At 50.4% G+C, this 10,646-nt stretch overlaps 1 protein-coding gene across 2 annotated transcripts in view; it reads left to right on the top strand.

Moving 5' to 3' along the window:
* The first annotated feature begins 2,297 nt into the window (after positions 1-2,297).
* The window catches only part of nab1b (NGFI-A binding protein 1b (EGR1 binding protein 1)), a 25,872-nt gene continuing 17,523 nt past the window's right edge, over positions 2,298-10,646 (top strand). Inside the window, exons 1-4 of one of the 2 annotated variants that reach the window (XM_062534514.1) lie at positions 2,298-2,633; positions 7,397-7,479; positions 8,777-9,645; positions 10,020-10,153. In XM_062534514.1, coding sequence (XP_062390498.1) covers positions 7,425-7,479; positions 8,777-9,645; positions 10,020-10,153 — 1,058 coding nt within the window. In that variant the 5' untranslated portion in view covers positions 2,298-2,633; positions 7,397-7,424. The remainder of the gene's footprint in view (positions 2,634-7,396; positions 7,480-8,776; positions 9,646-10,019; positions 10,154-10,646) is intronic. The other variant, XM_062534515.1, reaches the window with a different exon arrangement.

Here is a 10,646-nt window from a genome sequence, read left to right on the forward strand (position 1 = left end):
TCTGTCCATATATTCTCTCTCTTTTCACTCTCTCTATACCTCTCTCTCTTTCTCTCTCTCCCTCTCCCCCTCTCTCTCACACACGTGCGCACACACACACACACACACACACACTTTCTCACTCAGCATCACACTCCCCCATTCCGCTCCTCTTGTTTTATTCCAGGTTGAAATCTTTCATTGAGACAGGTGTAGTCCCCTGTGTGATCCAAGCTGAGCGGTTTCCTCCAGAGTGCTCCGCTGTGTCGGACCGGCAAAGCCACGCACAGGTCACTAAAAAGAAACAAAAAAAGACACTCGCATTAGAATTGTTCTTGGAGAGCCTTACAAAGAAATCCTTGGATTTATTGATTCACTCGGCCTTTGTGCAGAGTTTTTAGAGGCGAGTGTCATAAGTGGAACAGCTCAATTCAATTTGTGTGTTACAGTTAGATGGAATGACAATACGTTAGCTCAGCTTCCCGGTTACTACATCAGCTGGCAAAGGAACAGAGGACGGAAACAGAGAGAGAGAGAGAGAGAGGGAGAGAGAGAGAGAGGGAGAGAGAGAAAGAAAGAAAGCATCATCCTGAAGACTTAGACTGTGGATATGGACGACGGATGGTGTACAGTGGTATAATCCAGAGCCTCTGTTTGGAGAGGCTTAGTGCCAGCTGAATCACAGTGCGTGGGAGTGTAAATATCCTGAAAGAGGAGTCTGTGGAGAACTGCATGTGGGACCACAACCCCTCCCATCCTCCTTTGTGCCCCCCCCCCTCCCAACAACACCACCACCAGCCCCGACCACCACCACCTACACCACCACCACCCCGCACCACCCCTCCTCATCTCCACTCCCAAACATGTCTCCACTCCCAGCAAGCCGCACTCTCCTCCTGAAGGACGTTTTTTTCCCCTCTTTCTTTCTTTCTTCCTTTCTGTCCACATACACAATGCACATACTTCCCCTTTTCAGCAGCATGTGTATTATGTGGATTGTGTGTGTGTGTGTGTGTGTGTGTGTGTGTGTGTGTGTGTGTGTGTGTGTGTGTGTTCAAGGGATGTATGTTTAAGAAGAGTCTCAATAAAGTTAATTTTTTCATGTCCCAAAATGGTTTAGCGAAGCTTTTGGCTATGCGTCCCTCCTGATGTCTATCAAGAACACTCACACACACACACACACACACATATACTCAAACACACACACACACACACACACACACACACACACATATACTCAAACACACACACACACACACACAAACACATGCATGCACATACACACGCACAGAAACCAATCATGCTATAATGTCTGTGTGAGCAATGGCTTGGTCGTGTCGTGGCAAGCCGGACTGGTGCCAGGGTTTGCCTGTCCTGTACCTTTGGCACAATACACTTAAATCTTGCATTACCACATGCCCTTTTGTTCCCCAGAAGAAAACCATTAACCAGTTTCAATCTGTCATACATTGGTTATCATGCAGTTGTAACGTTGCAATGGCTTTGACGGCTTTTTTCCAAGCATTGGTGACAGTGCCTTTAAAATATTCTGCCACGCCATTTGTACCAAGTGGTTAAAAGTAGGATTTATCCTTTTGATAAAAGAAACTTTTCTACACATCAAAGTGTGTGTCTCATCAAAGTAAATCTGCTGAAACTGTGTGTGAAAAAAATCAATTGCACAACCAGTGCACAATGTATGGCATGTATGTGTACGGACGAAATCAATGTTGTGAATATGTAGGGAAGGAAGGGAGTAAGAAATAACACAGTAGGCTGGCTGGGGCACGGGGCACGAGGGTGGAGTGCGCGTGGGAGTAACCAACATTTATACGAGAAAACCAAGCTTTTCCATAACAGGAAGTGTGAGAATAGCTAAACAAGGTGGAAATCCACTTTTGAGACAATAAACAAGACTATCTGGAGACATATATGCAAGAGGAAAAAGCGAGAGGGAGAGAGAGAGTTTGAAAAGGAGAAAAAAACTGTGCAGAGTGCGGATTTGTTCGCTTTTGAAATCCAAATGCGTCTAGGCGGCGAGTGGGAGGGCCAGGCACAGGTGTGGGAGTGCGCCAGAGGAATTCACGCCACGGCTCGATGCTAATGAGTTCGCGAGGTGTGTTTTCGGAAAGGTCAGCGGGCCGTTTTTAAATGGCCGGTTACGTGTGTGGCGGGTGCAAGGCGCTCGAGTTTGCCTCCCCGTTGGCCACTGCCGCTTCTATGATATGATGCTTGGTATTCCATGCAGCAGCCTCCCACGCCCCGCGACCGCCCACGCCAGGATCTGCGTCACGCTGCCGCGTGGGAGTGAGAGAGCAATGTAGCAAGCGCGGAATATCCCAATTCTAGCAGTAGGGGAGGAAACGGCGAAGAGTCATTTACAGGTTCTTAGTATTAAGTCTAAAGACAATTTCGTTCGACTGTAAGGAGTCTCCGGCGACTCAATGGCCAACAGCGGAACAACGTCTGCATGAGCGCCGCCCGTTGATTTGTCAAGGTTGCGCGCGTGGTTCACATCATCTCCCCTTCTATCAGGACGCGTAAGAAAGCGTCACTTGAACTGACAGGACAATAATCTTCAACTTGTGACTTGACACCCGACAGAACTATTTGAACTCACTTAAAAACAAGGAGTCTGACAACAGAAATCGCTGGTAAGATATTTTTTGCAATGTCCAAACCCTTACTGCACGTTTGTTTCCTTGAATTGCAGTTATGCGCGCCGAAAAGTTTAACTTAGCTGGGTGTTTTGGTTATCCATGTGCTTCCCGATAAAGGAAGTTCAGTTCAGCCGTGCACGTAAATTCACGGAATTTGACTCTCCGTGTGGGAGAATCGGTTACTGAATCCCAGGCGCAGGCGAAGCACCGGTGGGCGTCGTTCGGCAGCTGTGTAAAGACAGCATCCTTTGCCTTTTCCTCTCTTTTATGTGTTGATTCTTTCTGTTGTGCAAGAAATTGCTCTCTTGGGTTATACATGATATTTGTCCCGGTGGAAGTCATTTAGAAGTTTACAGCACACGTTATCCGGCGGTTTAGTAGTAGCCTAGTGATCCAAACGAAAGCGTGGTTCCATTCTTCACTCGTTTGGTTGGGCTACTCTTGTTGACTTGAGAAATTCATTGGTTTGTCGACAACGTAGCCTATAAGAAGAATGTACAGATAAATTAGGTAGCGACAGCCACGTAATAATGTAATAGATTATCTATAGACAGTAGCCCCCTCCTGTGTTTTTTTTCAAGTAAAAGTTTTGTGTTGTGACAGGATTGTTGGAGGTTATGTTCTGTTGATCAGCTTGAAGCAAAGTTTTATGGGTGAACGTTGCAGTGCGATCTTTTGTATGGTGTATAATGATTTGTAAGCTATGAAGTGTTGCCCTGTCTGTCTCAGTGTAAAAAGAACCTTTCATGCAAGATTGCGTCTACAGGTCAAGTGAACGCATAAATGAACGGACTGAGCACTTTTGCTCTGATTTTTACACGCTGTCTGGTTGTTGGTCTGTGTTGTAATGCCAGACCAGCAATGCATTGTCATCCTCGAAGAAAACAATGGTAATGTTTGCTTATTGGAGGCTTGGAAGAGTTGATGGATGAGTTCTGTAAACCAAAATATAGGCTTGGTCATGCAAACAAAACCACTGCTTTGGAAGGAGTTTGGACAACCATTTGCTTTTCAGAGCAAGAAAGACAAATTCAAGCAGTTTCATACATTCTAATGGCTGAATAAATAATGTGTTTTGCACTGATGAAAACTCACTGTGGTACTGTATGCTTCTACGGCAGAGCCACTGGATATGTTTTCCTGAGTGTGCATATTTTGATCAAAATTGATGTGCAGTCACACTTGTGCATATCTTGCACTGCTTACAGTTTTATTGAGACATGGTGTCATAACAGTAGTGTTGATTTATGTGTGCACTCACCAGTTTAGGTCTGGAGTGTCGATATAAATACACATTCACTGTACACTTAGTAAGTTGTTAATTATTGGGAATCAGACTTGCAGTCACTTTCTGTAGAGACCATCGTATGTTTGCATTTGAACTCCAAATATAGTTAAATGTTCCTGTACACAAATAGTGTAAGTCTTCACCTCACCCGACTTTATCTAAAATGACATTCAAATGTATTTGATGCTTTTCCTGAATCAAAGCCTAAATGCCAGCATGGGCAACCTGAAAACTGCCATTGCCATGGTTTCCCCTCACTGCTTGAGTGCTTCTGCTCCTATATTATTCATTAAAATTGATAAGGGCCGTACCATTACGCAATGTGAGTGCACACACACACACACACACACACACACACACAAACTCTCTCTTTCTCACACACACACACACACACACACACACAAGTGCTTTCAGCAGCAGTGTAAAGTGGAGGACTGGCTCCGCGGCTTCCCACTGCTGCCCGAGAGTGAGGGAGAGAGAACGAGAGAGGAAAAGAGGAGCGAGGGAGAGAGAACGAGAGAGGAAAAGAGGAGCGAGGGAGAGGGTTGTGTAGTGAGAGAGGCAGAGGGAGGTAGAGGGATATAGAGAGAGAGAGAGCGGAAGAAAGAAAGAAAGGGAACTGGTGAGTGCATGCCGGTGAAATTGCAGCACAAGTGCCCTCCACACCACTCTCTGAATGGGCTTTCAACGAGCAACCCTTCTCCCGGGCCGCGTCCCCTGCCTATCCACTGGAGTGCAGGGTTGGCGTACCCTTCTCATGGGTCTCTCTCGCTCTCTCACTCACTTACTCTCTCTCTCTCTCTCTCTCTCTCTGTCGGGCACTGATGCTACTCATTCTCTCCTGGTGAGGCTGGCGACTGAGAAACAGGCCTGATGTGGTCCCGGCCCTGTGGTTAACAGCTTTGATGTGTCCCAAAGGTTGACTTATTGTTATGATGCCATTTATTGAATGTGTGTGTGTGTGTGTTTCCATTTGTCTGCTGAGCGGTTTTGTTTCCATACAGTGGCTAGCACTCGCTTCCCCTCTGCCATCCGAATGTCTGGGTCATTAGCTTAGTGTGTCACCTTCAAGTGGTGTCACTGTCAGAAGCCACCACGCTTGACCTTGAATTTCATTATAGTTTCCGAGACCGGTCATGACTTTCATGGTCACTAAGTGGTCATGGTTTTGTCCCTGTGATCTGTCTTTGAACCTAGATAAATGTGTTGTGTGATACTGAAGCGAAACTGAAAAGCAGTGGTCTTGTGGTTTACGAAAGAGCGAAGAACGACTTGAAATGCAATGCGATATCAAAAAGCGGCATTGTGTAATATGCACAGTGTGGTAATACATGGTTTATAATGCGTCATTATTGGGGTGGGTTTAGACTCTTGAGGCAGACTAGATGCTTATGTGACCTAGTTGATAAGCACACTCCCAGGTGGGTGTGTGTGCTTAGCCTGTATGAAGGTCACTGTCTCCACCCCGTGCAGATTAGCGCACCTGACGCAGGTGAGGGCCGCCCCCACCACCACCACCACCATGCGGAAGCGTCTTAATTAAGCGGAACCTGCATGTTACATAAGCCGTGGAGGGAGTGGGGAGAGAGAATGTGCGGGCCACTGCCCCCCCTTACACTCTACGCTACATAGCACGCACATACACGCACACACATATGCCACACACATACATCACACACACACACACACACACGCACCATTTGCGCAGGGGTAGGTGTGGATGTGCGTGAGCGAGAGGAGAGACATGTCCTGCCCTGCCCGGATGAACGGAAAAAATGCAGGGAGCCTCCCGTGTCGTGCGCACGGGCGAAGGTGGAGGGGTGGGAGGACTAGGGAGAGAGAAAACGAGAGAGAGTGTCAGAGAGAGGGGTAAAGTGAGAGAGAGGGTGGGATAGAGAGAGAGATAGGGATAAAGTGAGAGAGGGTGGGATAGAGAGAGAGGAAGAGAGAAAACGAGAGTGTCAGAAAAAGGGATAAAGTGAAAGAGGGTGGGATAGAGAGAGAGAGAGAGGGAGAGAGAGAGGGATAGACAGGGGAAGAATGGGAGGGGTGAGGCTCACGGTGAAAGACAAGCCCTCCCCCGGCAAAGCTGGCATGCTGGTTAGGGAGTGAGAAATGAAGGTGCCACCAGGTGCTGCCAGAGGGGGATTGCATTCTGAGGCGGAGGAAACATTCCTTGTTACCACATCACTCCTGAACGGCTGTTTTTTTCCCCCCTCTCCCCGCTATATTTTGTGTAGAAGTGATTTGTGTGATTTGACGTAAACAATCAATCTCTTGAGACTGTCTCCCTTCTTCAGCAAAAACACCCAAGCCGTAAATAAATGAAGAGTATTTTTCAAAGACCAACAACAACAACAACAGCAACAACAACAACAACAACAACAACGAAAACAAAAGCTACAGTGGAAAGATTCATGGACATGCAAACATGCTCTCTCAGCAAATGGGGAAGCGAGTGAAGAGTGAATGGAAGGCATCGCCGGGGCACGCTGCCATCTTCGGCTATGAGATTAGAGGCGCCCGCGGGCGCCGTACCAGGGTGCCAAGCACCCAAGCGCCATGTGTCAGCGCTGCTGCCTGGCAGACTGGCGCATGACTGCTGATGAGGTGGAATAGCCTGCCGTGCGGCATACTGGGGAAGGCATACTGTAGGTGACAGCAGTAGAGAAGGGAGAGAGTGATAGAGGTAGCATTCGTTTAGAGAGAAAGAGAGAGTGTGTGTATGTGTGTGTGAGAGAGAGAGAGACAGAAAGAGAGAGAGAGTGTGTGTGTGTGTGTGTGTGTGTGTGTGTGCCGTGCGGCATACTGGGGAAGGCATAGGTGACAGCAGTAGAGAAGGGAGAGAGTGACAGAGGTAGCATTAGTTTATTACCGTGTGTGTGTGTGTGTGTGTGTGAGAGAGAGAGAGAGAGTGTATGTGTGTGAGAGAGAGAGAGAGAGTGTGTGTGTGTGTGAGAGAGAGAGAGAAAGAGTGTGTGTGTGTGTGTGTGTGAGAGAGAGAGAGTGTGTGTGTGTGCGTATGTCAGTGGTGTTTGTCGCACCTCTGTCCTCATACTCATGTGAAGGATAAAGTCGTGGAATGTTATAGACTAGTGCTTCAGAGCTTGCAGAGGTTGTGTGGATTTTGAGCTCTTGGGGATGAATGCATTTGAAATGCAACACCTCCTCCTCACAGTGTGATATCCTGACCCCCCCCCCCCCCCCCCCTTCCCCAACCTCCACACATCTCCCCAGCCCACACAGTAACCCCCTCTTCCAATTTACCCCTTCTCCCTTCCTCTCTCCTCCCCACTCCATCTCCTCTTCCACCTCCACACCACCCACTACCCCTTCCCTGCCTCCACCCACCACCTCACATCTTTTATCCCCCTTTGTTGGGGATCCGGATCCCAACCCCCCTGCTCTTCTCCTCCTCTCTTCCTCTCTTCCTCCTCTTCTCTCCTCCTCTTCTCCTCCTGCTCAGGAGATGAGGGACCGTTCCAGGGCAGAGACAAATGGAGCCTGTGCAGAGAGACGGCCCACCTACGGCCAGAGCAGAGGTGGAGTGTGGTATGTGGCTCTCCCAGCGCTCCAGGACACTCCATAGACCTCTCTCCCTCTCCCTCTCTCTCACTCTCTCTCACTCTCTCCCTCTCTCACTCTCTCCCTCCCTCTCTCTCTCTCTCGTTGTCTGCTTCCCTCTCCCTCTCTCCCTCTCTCCCTCTCGCTGCTTCTTTCTCCCCCTCACTCTCTCTCTGTATATCTCTCTCTCCATGTCACTCTTACTTTCTCTCTCTTGCTCTCCTCCCCCATCTCCCTCTCTCTCTTTTTCTCTCTCTCTCTGTCTCTCACTCTCTTGTCCTAGCTCATGTGCAAGCCCAGGCTCCTTTCCTTCTCTCTCTACCTTCTCCTTATCCCTCCGTCTAACTTTCTCTCTCTCTCTCCCTCTTTCTTTCTGTCTCTCCCTCTTGCTCTCTCTCTCTCTCTCTCTCTCTCTCTCTCCCTCTTGTCCTCTGTCTCTCTATGTCCACTTCCCATCTCATCTCGTGGTCCTGGGCTCTACCGCAGGGCTGGGACGGAAGCCATGTTTCTGGTGTGTTGAGCGGTTGTTGTTGCTGCCGTTGTCGAAGGTTTAGCCGGGCGCTCTGTAATTATGCACATCTGTGCACCTCTCTGTGAATCTAGCGTTCCAAAAACCTTGTATCTCTGTCATGGTGTCAGGCTGCTTGACATGTAAAAAAAAAAAAGTGACTCTTGACCTGGGGTTTAGTGTTCTGTATACATCTGTTGCCGTCAAACAAATCACTTTTCGGTTTACCCTCTTCCCCGCTCCTACCTCTCACACTCAGTGACCCGGCCGGAACGGTTCTGGTTGAGAAAAAGGACTCCTCTCTTCCTCGGGCTTCTTTCTTTTTCCGTCTTTGAGGTCCAAAAGACCTGTAGCAGCACTGCTGTAGTAATGGTGGACTTCTGAAGCGTTCTGAAGGTTGAAAAGAGGGTTTCTCTATCATTTCTCTCCCCTCACCCTCACACCCAGTTGTGCTCCCTTCTCTCTCTCTCTCTCACCCCCTCAAAAACCCTTCAACGGTTATGGTGGCGTCTTGACCCAGTCCTGTTGGGGAGTTCTTTTCCTTTCCATGCTCTCTTGTAACGCTGTTAGAACGTTATGTGAAAAGCATTCATAGAGACTTCTACGTCACTATAGCACTTTGGTGCAATGCCGTTGTCTTTTAAATGTGCTATGAAGATAAATTGACTTCCATGGTCCTGCGCCTGTGATGTGCGCTTGTGTCTTGTGTCAGTGTTCCACTTGTCCTCCTCACGTGCTCACCTTCTCTCTGTCGGTCCTTTTCCCCCCTCCGGGCAGGTATGGCGGCGACTTTACCCAGGACTCTCGGGGAGTTGCAGCTCTACCGCATCCTGCAGCGGGCCAACCTGCTGTGCTACTACGACGCCTTCATCCAGCAGGGCGGCGACGACGTGCAGCAGCTGTGCGAGGCGGGCGAGGAGGAGTTCCTGGAGATCATGGCGCTGGTGGGCATGGCCAGCAAGCCGCTGCACGTGCGGCGCCTGCAGAAGGCGCTGCGCGACTGGGTGACCAACCCGGCGCTCTTCAACCAGCCGCTGGCCACGCTGCCCGTCTCCAGCATCCCCGTCTACAAGCTGCCCGAGGGCTCCTCGCCGAGCCCGCTCCCGATGGCGCCGCGCGGCGCCGGCGAGCCCCACGTCAAGACGCCCAAGTGTGGCGCGGCCGCGGCCGCCAGCGGCGAGGCCGGCAAGGGCGGACAGGAAGCCGGTAACGGCAGCTCGGGCGCCACCACGGCGTCCCCGCTCCAGAGCGGCGCCGAGCCCCGGTTCTGGGTCGGCCACTTCGGCGGCGGCGGCAGCATCATCAGCGGCGGCGGCGGCGCCGAGAGCGAGCAGAGCCTGTCGCCGGCCGAGCTCGGGTCGCCGTCGTCGCCGCGCGACGGAGGCCTGGAGGCGCTGGACGCGGCGGCGGTCCAGTCGGTGACGGAGTGCGTGGAGCGCATGGCGTCGGGCCTGCAGCCGCGCGGCGACCCCGCCGAGGTCAAGGAGCAGCTGAAGGGCAACAAGAAGCTGGCCAAGATGATCGGGCACATCTTCGACATGCCCGAGGAGGACCCGCGCCGGGAGGAGGAGATCCGCAAGTACAGCGCCATCTACGGACGCTTCGACTCCAAGAGGAAGGACGGCAAGCACCTGACGCTTCACGAGGTGAGCGAACGAGGGAACGAGGGAGCGAGGGGGGTGAGAGAACGAGGGAGCGAGGGATCAAGGGTGCAAGAGCACAAAGGAGGAAGGAATGAGGCAACTTAGTATGAGAGCAAAGGTCACACACACAATGGCACTGTATAAACAGAACAGGTTAGCTTAAGTAGGGTGGTAGTGAACAGGACAAGTGTGGTGTTGTTAAACGAAATCAAATGTCTTTTCAAACGAGTTCAGACTTATATTAGCCGCTGTGTGTATGGCCACTTAAAGCTGACTGAGCGTTTAGCGGTTAGTTAATTACACAAACACTCTCACGCGTTTTCACGACCTTGTTACAATGACATGTCTCACAAGCGCGCCCTCTCTCCCCGCCGCAGCTGACCGTGAACGAGGCGGCCGCCCAGCTCTGCATGAAGGACGTGGCCCTGCTGACCCGTCGAGACGAGCTCTTCGGCCTGGCGCGCCAGATCTCCCGCGAGGTCACCTACAAGTACACCTACAGGACCAGCAAGTAAGTGTCGAGCTCCAGCAAGGGAGATGCCCAACTCCTTTTTTTTTTTTTCAGATATTTTTTTGGGGCTTTTTTTTATGCCTTTTAATCAGATAGGACAGTGTAGGGTGACAGGAAACGAGTGGGAGAGAGAGTAGGGTGGGATCCGGAAAGGACCTCGGGGCGGGAATCGAACCCGGGTCGCCGGCGTGCGGTGCAGGTGCCCCAGCCAGTCGCGCCACGACTGGGGCCTATGCCCAACTCCTTAACGCAGTGTTCTCGATGATAAGAGGTCACTGAAGCTAAAGGGAAACCGCAGTGGTTGGCGTGGTGATTTTTTATCTTGAAGTGATGTCATTCTTGAAAACTTCAAACAGGGTTGTCAGCTTCGATGTGGTCGTATCGTCAGTGAAATATCTGTAGAAGTCTCTCTGTGGAATATTTTGTCCATTTCACAGAGAATTTCATTTCAAGTGATTCCAAGCTCCGTGAAATGTTGCATTTAATACGGTGA

The sequence above is a fragment of the Sardina pilchardus genome, chromosome 4 (genome assembly GCF_963854185.1).
Source record: "Sardina pilchardus chromosome 4, fSarPil1.1, whole genome shotgun sequence".
Classification (NCBI taxonomy): Eukaryota; Metazoa; Chordata; class Actinopteri; order Clupeiformes; family Clupeidae; genus Sardina; species Sardina pilchardus.